We start from the raw sequence: 16,927 nt of genomic DNA on the forward strand, positions 1-16,927 counted from the left end.
TGCCTGGCTGATTGAAAGCTCTGAAACAAAAACCTTTTAAAGCAAAAGGATTTATTGTTCCAAATCTGTTTGTTTTCTGAGAGCTTTTAGTGCGGTGGAGAGTGAAGTGACCATCGCAGGCTTTAAGACTTCTGTTTTGCTCCTTTCCACCCTGCTTACTGAAAAGTTTTCATTGGGCTGTGCCAGTTTTCTTAACTTACCCTCTTTTTGTTTTTTATTTTTCTTGTTGTAGAGACAAGCTGTCGCCATGTTGCCCAGGGTCCTCTCAAGTTCCTGAGCTCAAGCAACCCTCACACTTGAGCCTCCCAAAGTGCTGAGATTTACAGGCATGAGCCACCACACCCAGCCTAACTGTGTTTTTTGTTGTTGTTGTTGTTGTTTTTCTAAAGATGGGATTTCTTCATGTTAGTCCAGCTGGTCTCGAACCCCTGACCTCAGGTGATCCGCCCACTTCGGCCTCCCAAAGTGCTAAGATTACAGGAGTGAGCCACCACACCTAGTACTGTGGTTTTTGTTTTAAAAGATGACCATCTCAAACAGTAAAAAAAAAGTGTATAAATTATCAAATGTTGTTTGTCCCCAACCTCTACCCCATTCCCCAAAGGTAATTTCTGTTCATCATTTGAGGTCTATCCTTTTAGGTCCTGTGTGTATAAAATTTTATTATATACTATATAACATATATCTTATATGTGCATATTGACATGCAAAGTACCTTTTTAATTTTCTTCAAGATATGCATAATCAAAAACAATAATTTAATTTAATAATTCTCAGTAAAGGTAAAAGTCAAAGGCTAAGAAGTTTGAGCTTGATCCCACTGTTTTGGAATTCTCTTCTCCTTTGTGAAAAGCTGCATTCCTCAGGGGAATGTTAACATCTCCTGAAAAGGGCTATCAAAGCTTTTTTTTTTTTTTTTTTTTTTTTTTTTTCTGATACGGAGTTTCGCTCTTGTTACCCAGGCTGGAGTGCAGTGGCGCAATCTCAGCTCACCGCAACCTCCGCCTCCTGGGTTCAAGCAATTCTCCTGTCTCAGCCTCCTGAGTAGCTAGGATTACAGGCACGCACCACCATGCCCAGCTAATTTTTTGTATTTTTAGTAGAGACGGGGTTTCACCATGTTGACCAGGATGGTCTCGATCTCTTGACCTCGTGATCCACCCGCCTTGGCCTCCCAAAGTGCTGGAATTACAGGCATGAGCCACCACGCCCAGCTGCTATTAAAGCTTCTAATGAAAGAGCCTTTAAAAAGGCAAAGGCCGGCCAGGCACAGTGCATTCATGCCTGCAATCCCAGGGTTTTGGGAGGCCAAAACAGGAGGATCACTTGAGGTCACGAATTTGAGACCAGCCTAGGTAACACAGCAAGACCACTGTCTCTGTGAAAAAAAAAAAAAAAAAAAACTGGGGAGGCCAAGGCAGGCGGATCATTTGAGGTCAGGAGTTCAAGGCCAGCCTGTACAACATGATCAGACCCCATCTCTACTAAGAATACAAAAATTAGCTGGGCATAGTGGTGCGCAGCTATAATCCCAGCTACCAGGAGGCTGAGGCAAGACAATTGCTTGAATCTGTGAGATGGAGGCTACAGTGAGCTGAGATCGCACCACTGCACTCTAGGCTGGGCGACAGAGTAAACCCCATCTCAAAAAAAAAAAAAAAAAAAAAAATTAGGCTGGGTGCAGTGGCTCACGCCTGTAATCCTAGCACTTTGGGAGTCCGAGGCGGGTGGATTGCTTGAGGTCAGGAGTTCGAGACCAACCTGGCCAACATGATAAAACCCCGTCTCTATTTAAAAAAAAAAAAAAAAATTAGCCCAGTGTGTGTGCCTGTAGTCCCAGCTACTTGGGAAGCTGAGGCAGAGCATCCTTTGTGCCTAGGAGTTTGAGGTTATAGTGAGCTCTGATTGTACTGCACTGCAGCCTGGGCAACAGAACAAGACCCTGTCTCATAAATAAATAAATTGGCAAAGCCTTGTTCTCATCAACTTGTCCCTGTTTTCCCCAGGTTAACCTAGAGGGCAGTAGATTCTAGGACAAGGCCGGGCACGGTGGCTCACGCCTATAATCCCAGCACTTTGAGAGGCCGAGGGGGTGGATCACAAGGTCAAGAGATCGAGACCATACTGGTCAACATGGTGAAACCCCGTCTCTACTAAAAATACAAAAAAATTAGCAGGGCGTGGTGCACATGCCTGTAGTCCCAGCTACTTGGGAGACTGAGGCAGGAGAATTGCTTGAACCCAGGAGGCGGAGGTTGCGGTGAGCCGAGATCGTGCCATTGCACTCCAGCCTGGGTAATAAGAGCGAAACTCCGTCTCAAAAAAAAAAAAAAAAAAAAAAATATTCTAGAGCAAGAACTTAAGTGCTCACAAAGAAGTGGACTAGCACTTGTCGGGAGCCTCTGATCAACACAGAAGAACCCACATTATCAACTGTCGTTTGTTAGGGAAAGAGTTACCAAAGGAGCCTATCTTAACTTTTCTGCTGGAAACCCTTATATTCCTGGAGAGCAACATTGGTGCTACTGCTGGATTGAAGACATTCTGCCCCACTCTGGTTTTCTCTTCTCTGCAGCTAATAATGGGCTCATTGGGTTTGGGCTTCATCGCCACTTACCTTCCGGAGTCTGCAATCAGTGCTTACCTGGCTGCTGTGGCACTGCATATCATGGTGTCCCAGCTGACTTGCATCTCCGGGATTGTGATTACTTTCCATGCCGGTCCCATCTCCTTCTTCTACGTGAGTAATTTCAACTCTTACCCAGAGTTACAAATGCCTCTCTTACCTCCAAAGAGAGGTGGACCTCAGTAGAGAGACTCCTGCCCATTCCAAAAGGAGACACAGCCAATAGGCAGCTCAGTCAAGAGGATACTAGAAGTATTTTCCTTCATTGGAGTATTAGGGTCTTGATTAATTGCAGATGCCAGTTAGACCATGCTTTCAGTTGACAAACCATCCCAGCCTTTTTTGTTTTATTTTGTTTTGTTTTTGAGATGGAGTTTCGCTCCTGTTGCCCAGGCTGGAGTGCACAATCTCGGGTCACCACAACCTCTGCCTCCCAGGTTCAAGTGATTCTCCTGCCTCAGCCTCCTGAGTAGCTGGGATTACAGGGATGTGCCATCACACCTGGCTAATTTTGTATTTTTAGTAGAGACAGGGTTTTTCCATGTTTGTCAGGCTGGTCTCAAACTCCCGACCTAAGGTGATCCACCCACCTCGGCCTCCCAAAGTGCTGAGATTACAGGTGTGAGCCACTGTGCCCGGCCATTCCAGCCTTTTAAACTATCATTATATACATTAAAATTTGGCCTTTAAGATATTGTATCTAGCCGGGCGCGGTGGCTCACGCCTGTAATCCCAGCACTTTGGGAGGCCGAGGCAAGTGGATCACGAGGTCAAGAGATCAAGACCATCCTGGTCAACATAGTGAAACCCCGTTTCTACTAAAAATACAAAAAATTAGCTGGGCGTGGTGACGCGTACCTGTAATCCCAGCTACTCAGGAGGCTGAGGCAGGAGAATTGCCTGAACCCAGGAGGCAGAGATTGCGGTGAGCCGAGATCGCGCCATTGCACTCCAGCCTGGGCAACAAGAGCGAAACTCCGTCTCGAGGGGGGGAAAAAAAAAAGATATTGCATCTATTACAATTCTTCTCATTACCTACCTTATAACAAACGTATCCTAAAACATCTAAAGGATATACAATACCAAGTAGTAGTTTCTTAATGTAAGAATAGGATAGGAGCTAAGCTACAGTATATTATTTGAGAAAACGAGTAACTATTGGCTTATAAATGGAAAGTCTAGGTCCTGTCCATTATACTAAAACATACAGTGTATTCTCTCCTTATCCTTATTAAACATTAATGTCCCTCTTTTAACAAAAATGCCCACCCCCATCATGCTTGCCCTCACTGTTTTAGTAATATCCATCAAGACCTTTGTGCCAGAAACTCTGCTTAGGAACTTCTTTCTGAGTTAATTTACAGTGCCAATTTCTAAAGCCAATTATTATATCCCTTACTAAGCCTCTGTAATTTTATTGTCTTTCAGAACATAATTAATTACTGTATAGCTCTCCCAAAAGCTAATTCCACCAGCATTCTACTGTTTCTAACCGTTGTTGTTGCTCTGCGAATCAACAAATGTATCAGAATTTCTTTCAATCAGTATCCCATCGAGTTTCCCATGGAATTCTTTCTGGTAGGTGTTTTTGATGTCCCAAATTCATAGTTTGCATAATTTTAGTATTTTTTAAAAAACATATTGAAGTGAATTGTGTAAAAGCTGAATATATTTAGTTTTCAATATATGCTTATATTTGTGAAAACATGCTTATTTTCTTTTTCTAAAATAGTTTTAAAACTATAGCCGGGCGCGGTGGCTCACGCCTGTAATCCCAGCACTTTGGGAGGCTGAGGCGGGTGGATTGCAAGGACAGGAGATCCAGACCATCCTGGCTAGCACAGTGAAACCCTGTCTCTAAAAAAATAAAAATTAATAAATAAAAATTAAAATTAAAAATAAATTTTTTTTTTTTTTTTAAGACAGAGTCTCACTCTGTTGCCAGGCACCAGGCTGGAGTGCAGTGGCACAATCTTGGCTCACTGCAACCTCCTCCTCCTGGGTTCAAGCAATTCTCCTGCCTCAGCCTCCCGAGTAGCTGGGACTACAGTACAGATGCGCGCCACCATGCCCAGCTAGTATTTGTATTTTTAGTAGAGACGGGGTTTCACCATGTTGACCAGGATGGTCTCAATCTCTTGACCGCGTGATCCGCCCGCCTCGGCCTCCCAAAGTGCTGGGATTACAGGCTTGAGCCACCGCACCCGGCCCAAAAATAAATTTTAAAAACTATAGTTGACAAATAAAAATTGAATCTATAGTTTACAATGTGATATTTTGATATAGATGTACATTGTGAAATGTTAAATCAAGCTAATTATATTTTATTTATTTATATTTTGACAGAGTCTTGCTGTGTTGCCCAGGATGGAGTTCAGTGGTGCAATCTCAGTTCACTGCAACTTCCATCTCCTGGGTTCAAGCAATTCTCCTGCCTCAGTCTTCTGAGTAACTGGGATTACAGGCATGTGCCACAATGCCAGCTAATTTTTGTATTTTTTTTAGTAGAGACAGAGTTTCACCATGTTGGCCAGGTTGGTCTCAAACTCCTGACCTCATGTGATCTGCCCAGCTTGGCCTCCCAAAGTGCTGAGATTACAGGCGTGAGCTATTGCTACTTTAGTACTTTCAGATATTCACTCCTTTCTTCTCTCAGACAAACATATGACAGGCCTAGGCTCAGTGTTGGTGAATTTCCATCTTTTTCTTTTTCTTTTTTTTCTTTTTGCAAACTACACAAAGAGAAGAATTTCCATCTTTTTCTACATAAACATTTTTTATTTATTTATTTATTTATTTATTTATTTATTTATTTTGAGACGGAGTTTCGCTCTTTTTACCCAGGCTGGAGTGCAATGGCGCGATCTCAGCTCACCGCAACCTCCGCCTCCTGGGTTCAGGCAATTCTCCTGCCTCAGCCTCCTGAGTAGCTGGGATTACAGGCACGCGCCACCATGCCCAGCTAATTTTTTGTATTTTTAGTAGAGACGGGGTTTCACCATGTTGACCAGGATGGTCTTGATCTCTTGACCTCGTGATCCACCCACCTTGGCCTCCCAAAGTGCTGGGATTACAGGTGTGAGCCACCGCGCCCGGCCCTTATTTTTATTTTAATGTAGTTGAAATCATACTGTTATTCAACCTCCATTCCTTCTCGCTATGCGGCGATAAAGAAATTGAGGCAGCTCATCCCTGGACTTGAACACAGGAGCATATCTAGATTAGAAGATGTCAGACTCAGAGGACCTTCCTAAAAAAATAAAAGTAAAATCCAGAATTGAGGCACAAGCAATCTCATGTTTAAATGACAGCAGACAAAAGGCCAAAGAACCAAGGAGGAAATGAACAATCTTTTCCTGTGACTAGCACCAGATGCAATCACAAAGGAAACACACAACGTTCACTGAGAAACAACGGGAAGATTTGAACAACTTGTTCAATAAGAACCCATACTCAACCCCCAGTCTTCAGAAAGAAATGGCCTCAAAAATGGACATGTATCCAACAGTATAGGTTTGGCTTAAGAACCACAGAGCAAAGCTCAAGAAAGCAAAATGCAAGCGTATTCAGCAAACACAAGAAGTTCAACAGCAGCAACTAGCTGAGGGTAGAGTCAAGACCAGTCCTTCCCAGGGAAATAGGGATACACCAGCCAAATCTCCTAATGATGCCTATCCTGTAGCTCTAGTTAATACAGATCACTGGGCACTCAGGTTGTGACTCAGCTTATATCCCAGTGTTAAGGTCCCTACAGATGACTTTGTTGTCCACAGAATAGTTCATTTTGGCTGCTGCCAAGATCCTAGAATATACTGCTGCTTCTTCTATTCCATTTTTGGAATCCTGAGTTTATTCTCCATGCTTCCGTTCTAATTCTTTTGACTGTTCACCTCTACAAAGTAGGGAGAGGTACTAGACACAAAAGGTCACATATTGTAATGTGTGTAATGATTTCCTACAAGATAACACTTTTCAGCAATAAGGAACAAACTGGAGATACACAGACATACACGTTGTATGTACAACATGGATGGATTTCAAAAACGTTGTGTGGCACAAAAGAAAAAAGACACAAAAGGCTACATACTGTGTTAAATGTTTTTTCTAATCCATATCATTAGTAAGTAGTAGAGCTAGGGTTCACTAATAATAATGTTTATTGTTTCTTTTTTATTTTTATGTTTTTTGTGACAGAGTCTCACTCTGTCACCCAGACTGGAGTACAGTGGCGCGATCTCAGCTCACTGCAACTTCCGCCTTACAGTTTTAAGCAATTCTCCTACCTCAGCCTCCTAAGTAGCTGGGACTACAGGCACTTGCCACCATGCCCAGCTGATTTTTGTATTTTTAGTAGAGACAGGGTTTCACCATGTTGACCAGGCTGGTCTGGAACTCCTGACCTCAAGTGATCCACCTGCCTCAGTGTCACAAAGTGCCAGGATTACAGGCATGAGCCACTGTGCCCAGCCTCTTGTTTCTTCCCTAAAATCTGCTGATAAAATTTATATTTTACAGTTATAATTAACATTTTACAGTGATAAAGATATTTTCATCAATAAAGCTCAGGTTTTCTCAGTCGGCATTTCTCATTTTAAGTTAATATCTGAATTCTTGGGTGTCAATGAGAATTATTTCCTTTTTAAGTGGTGGTCTGTGACAAACATGCTTAAAGTTAACCAAGTAATCATGTGCCCCCTGCACTTCCCAGTCTCTCTTGCAATTAGGAGGACCCTGTGACTTCTGAGCCAAAGTACAGGTCAATAGGTGCAAGTCCCCTCTTCTTTCTTCCCCTGCTGTGATGATGACAGGGGCAGTATGTTAAGAAAATGGAAGGCCGGGCGCGGTGGCTCACGCCTATAATCCCAGCACTTTGGGAGGCTGAGGCAGGTGGATCACGAGGTCAAGAGATCGAGACCATCCTGGTCAACATGGTGAAACCCCATCTCTACTAAAAATACAAAAATCAGCCGGGCATGGTGGCGCATGCCTGTAGTCCCAGCTACTCGGGAGGCTGAGGCAGAAGAATCGCTTGAACCCAGGAGGCGGAGGTTGCGGTGAGCTGAGATCGTGCCACTGCACTCCAGCCTGGGTAACGAGAGCGAAGCTCCGTCTCAAAAAAAGAAAAATGTGGTATACATGTACGATGGAATACTATTCAGCCTTTAAAAAGAAGGAAATCCTTCTCCTTAAAGTTTGGGTATTTGGTTTGAAAATAAGATAAAATAAAAAATAAAAAGAAGAAAATCTTGTTATTTGGGACAACGTGGATGAACCCAGAGGACATGTTAAGTGAAGGAAGCCAGGCACAGAAAGACAAATACTGCATGATCGCACTTACATGTGGAATCTAAAAAAGTTGAACTCATTGACTCAAAGAGTAGAATGGTGGTTATTAAGGGCTATAGTTAAGGGAGAGTGGTTTGGGGAGATGTTGGCCAAAGGATACAAAATTTCAGTTTGATAAGAGGAATAATTTCAAGAGAACTGTTGTACAACATAGTAACTATAGTTAGTTAGTAACAATGTATCATATTCTTGAAAATTGCCAAGAGAGTAGATTTTAAGTGTCCTCACCACACCAAAAAAGATAGGTAGGCTGAGCACAGTAGCTCACACCTGTAATCTCAGTACTTTGGGAGCTTGAGGTGGATCACCTGAGGTCAGGAGTTCAAGACCAGCCTGGCCAACATGGTGAAACCCCACCCCTACTAAAAATACAAAATTAGCTGATCATGGTGGTACATGCCTGTAATCCCAGCTACTCGGGAGACTGAGGCAGGAGAATCACCTGAAGCCAGAAGGCAGAGGTTGCAGTAAGCTGGGATCACACCATTGTACTCCAACCTGGGCAACAACAGCGAAACTCCATTTAAAAAAAATAAAAATGAAAAGATACGTATGTGAAGCTCAATCCAGTCATTCCACAATGTATATATGTATTTCAGAACAACATGTTGTATATGACAAATATATATGATTTTTATTCATTAATTCTTAAAAATAAAACCTGGATACAAACAGTGCTCTAGAGTTCAGGGAACAATGTGCATATGGAGTTTGTAGGGGTGCAGCTGGAGGCAGCCTCTCCTTTTCATAGAACCCAGCCTAGCTCTGGCACCTTAGGAGGCTGCAGCTTTGGAGTAGCCAGTAGACAGTACCCATGAACAGTCTCGCTCTGTCACCAGGCTGGAGTGCAGTGGTGTGATCTCGGCTCACTGAAACCTCTGCCTCCTAGGTTCAAGCGATTCTCCAGCCTCAGCCTCCCAAGTAGCTGGGATTACAGGCGCATGCCATCATGCCCAGCTAATTTTGTATTTTTAGTAGAGACAAGTTTTCACCATGTTGGCCAGGATGGTCTGATCTCCTGACCTTGTGATCCAACCGCCTCTGCCTCCCAAAGTGCTAGGATTACGGGAATGAGCCACCACACCTGGCCGAGCCCTCTCTTAAGAGACATCGGCACCAAGGATCATAGTGATGTTCCTTCAAGCAGTCTGTAAACCCAGATGTATCTGACACAGGCCTCAATCAATTCAGAAAGTTTATTTTGCTAAGGTTAAGGATGCGCCCATGACACAGCCTCTGGAGGGAGGTCCTGACGACATGTGCCCAAGGTGGCCATGGTATGGCTTGCTTTTGTACATTAGGGAGACACAATAGATCAAGCAATACGTGTAAGATTAACATTGGTTTGATCTGGTAGAGTGGGACAACCTGAAGGGGCAGGGGCTTCCAGATCATAGGCAGATTTAAAATTTTTCTGATTGGTAATTGATTGAAAGAGTTATTATCAATAGAAAGGAATGACTGGGTTATGGTAAGAGGTGTGGAGACCAAAGCTGTGTCATGCGCCTCCAAGTAGCAGGCTTCAAAGAGAATGGGTTGTAAATGTTTCTTATCAGGCTTAAGGTCTGTTTTCACATGCTGGTTGGTTTTTCCTGAATTCCAAAAGGAAGGAGAGATATAATGAGACGTTTCTGATCCCTGCTTTAATCATGGTCTGAACTAGGTTTTTTCAGGTTAACTTTGGAATTTCCTTGGCTGGGAGGAGGGGTCCATTCAGATGATTGGGGGCCTTAGAATTTTGTTTTTGAATACATTCATTTCATCTTAGTAGTACCAAAAAAAATTTTTTTTTTGTTTTTGGTTTATACAGCCTTGAAAGCAATCAACATGAACCAGAGTTATAAGGGAAGGAGAGACGTGAGAGTGCAAAGCATGTTGTGGGTTGACTATGGCTGACAGATTGGTTTGTGAGCCACAGTCAGAATCGTCCTTTGGGGACCAGGCGTGGTGGCTCACACCTGTAATCCAAACACTTTGAGAGGCCGAGGCAAGTGGATTGCTTCAGGTCAGGAGTTTGAGACTAGCCTGGCCAACATGGTAAAACCCCATCTCTACTAAAAATACAAAAAAATGAGCTGGGCATAGTGGTGCATGCCTGTAGTCCTAGCTACTCAGAAGGCTGAGTGAGGCAGGAGATTCACTTGAACCCAGGAGGCAGAGGTTGTAAAGCAGGAAAGCGGCCACAAAACAAACCTCTGGAACACTGAACTGGGATGGAAGGGGTGATTTATTTGGCCAGGGGGCAAGACAGCATAGTTGCCTAACAGCCAAGCCCAGCTCACAAAGTCCCTGCCCTTTTAAAGGCTTATACTCTAGAAATTACACGTGAAAGGGTCTTGGGCCGTGGAGCAGGGTGGGATACAGTGACTTCCGTGGGGGTTTGATTGTGTTTAATTAAAAACAATGCCTTCCAGAAAGATTCCTCCATACAATGCCTGCGGATCTATAGGAGGGTGATTAAAGGTGGCGTCTGGTCTGCCAGCCTTTACTTCTCCAATTGAAATGCAATGTGGAAGTCAAGGGGAAGGTGGTCTTAAATGCTTGAGGGTGATTAAGGGTCTCCTTCCTCACTCCCCCACTTTGAGAATCTCACCTATAACATCAGTGAAAGTTCTCAACTCTCATTCTTATTTTCATGATCCTCTGAAGAAACTTACTGATAATGATGCATATACTATATTTGTAATGTAGTTTTCTGGTTAACTACAGCAATGATGAATCCTCTAATCATCTGAAGGAATAGGGGGAGCAAACAAGGGAGTGGGAAGTAAACAAGGGTGTAACAAGCAGACACCTATTATTATTACAACACTTATGATGAGAGTCTTGAATCCTCCTGAGGATGAGAACCAACCTCCAAACAAGGATTCAGGGTTAAATCCGTGCCATACCTGCAGAGGAACGTGTGCCAGTTTGGTCATGTCTTTTACAGTATCCTCAACTGCTTGATGCTGGTCGTCTATGTGTAGACAGCAGTCAGTTAGTTTGAATTTTTCACAGACTCCTCCTTCAGCTGCTAACAGATAATGTAAGGCCAACTAGTTCTGATAAATTGCATTTCTCATTTGACTTGTCGGGCTGAAATGGACAGAGCTTTGCCCATTTCAGTAATGAGTATTTCCAAGGCAGCCAGCAACTGGATGATCCGATTGAGCATATACATAGGAGTCCGGTGTCCCCATGAGCCATCCTCCGCCCATGTGGCTGGCCCATAATACTTAATAATTCTTTCCAGTGGCCACTCATTTTCCTCCCATTCACCTATCTTTTTCTTCTTCTTCTTTTTTTTTTTTTAAGACGAGGTTTCACCATGTTGGTCAGGCTGGTCTTGAACTCCTGACCTCAGGTGGTCCTCCCGCCTTGGCCTCCCAAGTGCTTGGATTAGAGGCGTGAGCCACCATGCCCGGCACATTCACCTATCTTTTTTTTTTTTTTGAGACGGAGTTTTGCTTTTGTTACCCAGGCTGGCTGGAGTGAAATGGCGCAATCTCAGCTCACTGCAATCTCCGCCTCCTGGGTTCAAGCAATTCTCCTGCCTCAGCCTCTCGAGTAGCTGGGACAACAGGCGCACGCCACCATGCCCAGCTAATTTTTTTTGTATTTTTAGTAGAGACGGAGTTTCACCATGTTGACCAGGATGGTCTCGATCTCTTGACCTCGTGATCTACCCGCCTCGGTCTCCCAAAATGCTAGGATTATAGGCGTGAGCCAACGCACCCGGCCTGCATTCACCTATTTTTACACTTCTTTTCGCCCAGGCAGAGTAGACTGGATGTGCTAACAGCCCACCTGTCTCGGCAGACAATAGGAAAAAGGAAGGCTTAATGATTCCTATGATACGGCTACCTGTCCCTCTTTCAGGTAGCTGTACATATTCTCTATGTCCACATATCCAGTACAACCCAGCTTGGGGCCATCCAGTCTCTCCAATATCTGGGATGAGTCCAAGCATCGTGTAATTTTGGAAATTTTAGGAGGGGGTTTTCTCTGTATGGTTTGAGCTCCGGCAGGTTACAGTGTCCACTGTTCCTTTACACAGTCGCTGCCCTAGGCAGCTAAGCTTTCCAACTGGAACAGTGAAGTCTGTTCCTTCTCTGGACAAACTATTGTCCAATAATCAAAACCTTTAGAACCCAGAAACTGTTGGTCTGAATTCTTTGAACTGAGCAGGTCAGGAACATGGTCAGAAGGTACTAACTCATGGGCTTCCCATGGCCACCTATCACCCATAGTAGCTCCTCCACATACATAGCAAGAAGTGACATTAAGCTAATGGACCACATTTTCAGCAAGTTGGAGGAACAAGTTCTTTGTCTTTTCCAGAAGTTCCAGCACTGGCTCATGTAATATATCATAGAAGGGCTGGTATACTGGCTGGGCTGAGAGTTTTTGGATTTTTCCCTGAATCTGGATATTGACTCTGGGATCAAGCCCTTTCCCATCAATTCCTAGCAGTACAGTACACTCTCCCCTTTTTCCCATTTGGGGTCTTGGGGGTTTGTGATTATTAATTCTACTGGGTTACAATGTCTTGAGCCTCAGGGCACATTACTCCTTGGAATAGTGTCCCCCACTTTTACAAGGCAAATGGGATTATTTGTGTAAGGTCTGTTCTCGCCAAGTTTAAGGTGAAGAAACTGAGGCCAGCACAAGATCTGATGCGAAGGAATTTATTCAGGCTCCTGGACGAGGTTCCACGGTCCGACAGGCGTCGCGTGGACTCCTCTCAGACGTGGGGTTTTATAGGGAGTGAAACAGCTCGATTGGTTGTGGGAGAGCAGGACTGCTATTGGGTAAGTTACAAGCCTTTACCTAGGACTTGGCTTGTTGTTGGTTGGAATTACTCAGCTGCTATTGGTTGTTAGGAGTTGGCTGTTATTGGTTGTTAAGACTCGGCTGCTATTGGTTATTAAGACTTGGCTGCTATTGGTTGTTAAGACGGTAGGGTTACCACACCTTGTTTGCATACTGGGCTCTTTTAAGGGAGGGTCAGGCTGTGTGAGCATGGGAGAAGGGAAAAAGCCTGAGCATGTCTGAGCTTGCCTGAGCTCGTCTGGGCTTGTTTGGGGGGAAGGGCAGAGGGGGGAGTGGGGGGAGTGGGGGGAGGGGGGAGGAGGTCTGCGTCCCTGCTCCTGGCGAGGCAACCGGCCTTACAATTTGCATTATTTTTCCAAGTGGCCCAGACGACGCATGACCAAAAATGCATTTACTGCACCAGTAGGTTTTCTGGCAGATGTACTTATGCTCTTTTGCATAACTTTGTTCCCATCCGAGGGAACCACAGCCCCCGCAACTGGAATGACAGGCATTGATGGCTGCACAGGCATCAAACCTTAGGTGGACTTGTTTTGGGCTTCCCTTCTCTGTTTTTGCTATTAACTTAGTAGGGCTGTTCCATCGCCCTGTTAGGAGTTTAATTTCAAAAGTCGTATGCGTAGGGGGTTCTGATGGATTGTAGCAGACATCAGGCTGTCCATCCCCAGGATTACACACCTTATGCTGAGTACCATTATCTAAACAGGTTCCCTTCTGGGTCCCTGTACATTCATAATTACTGTAGAACAAAAGAATGGCAGTAACTTTCCATCCTACCTCAGTAACCTGGTGCACACACTGAGAGCATTCTCCAAAATCAGTTAGTGTTCCTACTGTAAAAGTCCAAATCTTAAGAAGAATAAGTCCCACGATGAATTTCCTTATGCTTTGGCCATGCACAGACCAGCCAGCTTCTGGGATGTGGCTGGAGCAGGACTTGTTGTCCTTTTCTTTTCTTTTCTGAGACGGAGTTTCGCTCTTGTTACCCAGGCTGGAGTGCAATGGCGCAATCTTGGCTCACCACAACCTCCGCCTCCTGGGTTCAAGCAATTCTCCTGTCTCAGCCTCCCGAGTAGCTGGGACTACAGGCACGCGCCACCACGCCCAGCTAATTTTTGTATTTTTAGTAGAGACAGGGGTTCACTTTGTTGACCAGGATGGTCTCGATCTCTTGACCTCGTGATCCACCCGCCTCGGCCTCCCAAAGTGCTGGGATTATAGGCGTGAGCCTCCGCGCCCGGCCTGTTGTCCTTTTCAAGGTGATTCTATAGTCGTTGTCTGGGTCTGGTCTAGCTTCCCAAGTTTCAGCAGCTGTCAGCTTGGCGCGGCTGTGGTGGAACCAGGCTGTGACTCCCTCACCTTTAAGGCTGCGGGGGTGGTCAGGATCGCGGTCTGGGGTCCTTTCCATCGTGGCTTCAGAGGGACTGCATTTCAGTCCTTTATCCACATGTGATTACCTGGTGAGAAAGGGGGAACTGGGGAGAATAAGCTTACAGGGCATCTTTCACTTACCCAGGTTGAAATATCCTGAGTGGTTTTTCCTACAGCTTGCAGCTGTTGTCCTAGCTCAGTACTTCCCCACTCCTGAGGAGTTCCCGGGAGTGCTCGCGTATGGGAGGGGGACTATGATATAATAAGACTTTATGGGGGGCTATCAGGAGTACATCTAACGTTGAATAACACCAAGGGAAGTGCCTGCACCCACTGTAATTCTGTTTCCTGACACATCTTCCCTAAGCTGTCTATCCGCTCCATCTTCAGCTTGGAGAAAGTCCTTTTCTGCCTGAATTTAACAGTCCTTTTTCTTTGTACAGCTCTCCATGTACTTGAAGAGTTAGAAAGGCATACCAGAGACCGGGTGTGGTGGCTCATGCCTGTCATCCAAGCCCTTTGGAGGCCAAGGCGGGTGGATCACCTGAGGTCGGGAGTTCAAGACCAGCCTGACCAACATGGTGAAACTCCGTCTTTATTTTAAAAAAATGTTAAAAAAGTTAAAAAAAAAAAAAAAAAAAAAAGGCATACCAGAAATTAGTATAAAAGTTCACAGTCTTATCTTCACTCAGTTCCAGGGCCCAGGTCAGAGCAGCAAGTTCAGCCTTCTGAGCCAAAGTACCCTGAGGCAGTGGCACAATCCCAATTACAGTGTTCAGAGTTACTACTGAATAGCCTGCACACCCTTCTCCTTGTGGATTAACAAAACTGCCTCAGGCCGGGCGTGGTGGCTCACACCTGTAATCCAAGCACTTTGGAGGTCAAGTGGGTGGATCACCTGAGGTCAGGAGTTCAAGACCAGCCTGACCAACATGGTGAAACCAGGTCTTAAAAAAAAAAAAAAAAAAAGGCAAAACTGCCTCTATCCACACACAACTCCCAGTCTACTACCGTCCACGGTTGATCCCGAAGATTGGGCCTGCTGGAATAAACTGAGTCCAATACTTCAACACAGATGTGTTTAACTGGGCCTTCTGACACCGGGGGCAAAGTGGCGGAGTTTAAGGTGTTGCAGACCTCAATGGTGATGCGGGGATTTTCACATAGCAGACTAAAGTATTTAGTTAACCTCGCATTTGTTAACCAGTATTGTCCTTTGGTATTTGTTAGAGTCTATACCAAGTGGGGTGCTTTGATATTTAACTTTTGCTGCAGGGCTAGCTTGTGCTAGAAGAGCAGTTGCTGCCAGGGCCCTTAAACATGGGGCCCTCCTTTAGAAACTCCATTCAGCTGCTTGGAGAGAGAAGCTACAGGCCTGGGCCAAGGTCCCACTATTTGTGTTAGAACTCCAACTGCCATTTTTTCCCCCTCTTTCTGACACATACAGCGTGAGAGGCTTTGTTAAATTGGATAACCCCAAAGCTGGGGATGACAAAAGTCTCGCTTTCCATTCCTGTTAAGCCTGCCGCTGCTGGGATCCTCATTCAAAGTGTTCCTTGTCTTCCTCCCCTCCCCCGCTTTGTCACTTTGTATAGTGGTTTGACTAGTACTTCGAAGTCTGGAATCCATAATTTACAGAAACCCACAACTCCCAAGAACTCTCTCACCTGTCTTCTAGTCTCAGGTTCTGGCAGGTTGCAAATGACTTGTTTCCTTTCTGCTCCTAGGCTGCTCTCTCCCTTCTGGATGGTGAACCCAGATATCACTCTTGCTGTTGACAAATCTGGACTTTCTTTTTTTTTTTTTTTTCAGACAGAGTTTCGCTCTTGTTACCCAGGCTGGAATGCAATGGCGCGATCTCGGCTCACTGCAACCTCTACCTCCTGGGTTCAAGCAATTCTCCTGCCTCAGCCTCCCGAGTAGCTGGGACTACAGGCTGCATCACCATGCCCAGCTAATTTTTTTATTTTTAGAAGAGACAAGGTTTCACCACATTGACCAGGATGGTCTCCATCTCCTGACCTGGTGATCCACCCTCCTCGGCCTCCCAAAGTGCTGGGATTATAGGCGTGAGCCACTGTGCCCGGCCCTGGGCTCTCTTTTTAGACACTTTATACCCACAGTCCTCCAGGTGCCAAAGTAAGGCATCTGTTCCTTTAGCGCACCCGCCTGCCATGGGGTGTCCCAATAAAAAGTCACCAGCATATTGGAACAGCATGCAGCCTAAATCCTTAGCAAGAAACTTCTGAAGGTCATGGGCTAGTGCCTTCCCGAAGATGGTGGGAGAGTTCTTGAACCCCTGGGGAAGCCGGGTTCAGGTGTACTGGGTGGTCACACCTGTTTCTGGATTCTCCTATTGAGAATACAGAAATGCAAACAGTTCCTGACCCTCTGAGGCCAGTCCAATGCTAAAGAAAGCATTCTTTAAGTCCCAGCAAGTGAACCAACTATCCTCTGCTGACAATCCCAACAGCATGTACAGGTTGGGTGCAAGTGGGTGCAAAGTCACTGTAGTCTGATTAACCAAACGCAAGTCCTGCGCTGGCCTGTAGTCATCGGTCCCTGGTTTAGTTAGGAAGAGTATCCACCCCTTCTCCCAAGGGACTGTGAGAGCCATGATAATTCCTGCCTGAGGCAGTTTTAGCTGAAGGGACCCCTTATCGGTGACAATGATAGCAGTAGCTCTTAGTTTGTCTAGCAAGTCTCTCCCCAAGAGGGGTAGCGGGCAGTCCGACACATACAAGAACTGATGTATAACCTCATTGCCTC

At 45.1% G+C, this 16,927-nt stretch overlaps 1 protein-coding gene across 1 annotated transcript in view; it reads left to right on the top strand.

Annotated features, from left to right (window-relative positions):
- SLC26A8 (solute carrier family 26 member 8) overlaps positions 1 to 16,927 on the top strand; it is a 98,145-nt gene that overhangs the window by 27,866 nt on the left and 53,352 nt on the right. Inside the window, exons 5-6 of the mRNA XM_064361121.1 lie at positions 2,576 to 2,740; positions 4,055 to 4,204. Of these exons, the coding sequence (XP_064217191.1) occupies positions 2,576 to 2,740; positions 4,055 to 4,204 (315 nt within the window). The remainder of the gene's footprint in view (positions 1 to 2,575; positions 2,741 to 4,054; positions 4,205 to 16,927) is intronic.

Source organism: Aotus nancymaae, unplaced genomic scaffold, assembly GCF_030222135.1.
Source record: "Aotus nancymaae isolate 86718 unplaced genomic scaffold, 86718_ANA_hifiasm-v0.15.2.pri h1tg000040l, whole genome shotgun sequence".
NCBI classification, from domain to species: domain Eukaryota; kingdom Metazoa; phylum Chordata; class Mammalia; order Primates; family Aotidae; genus Aotus; species Aotus nancymaae.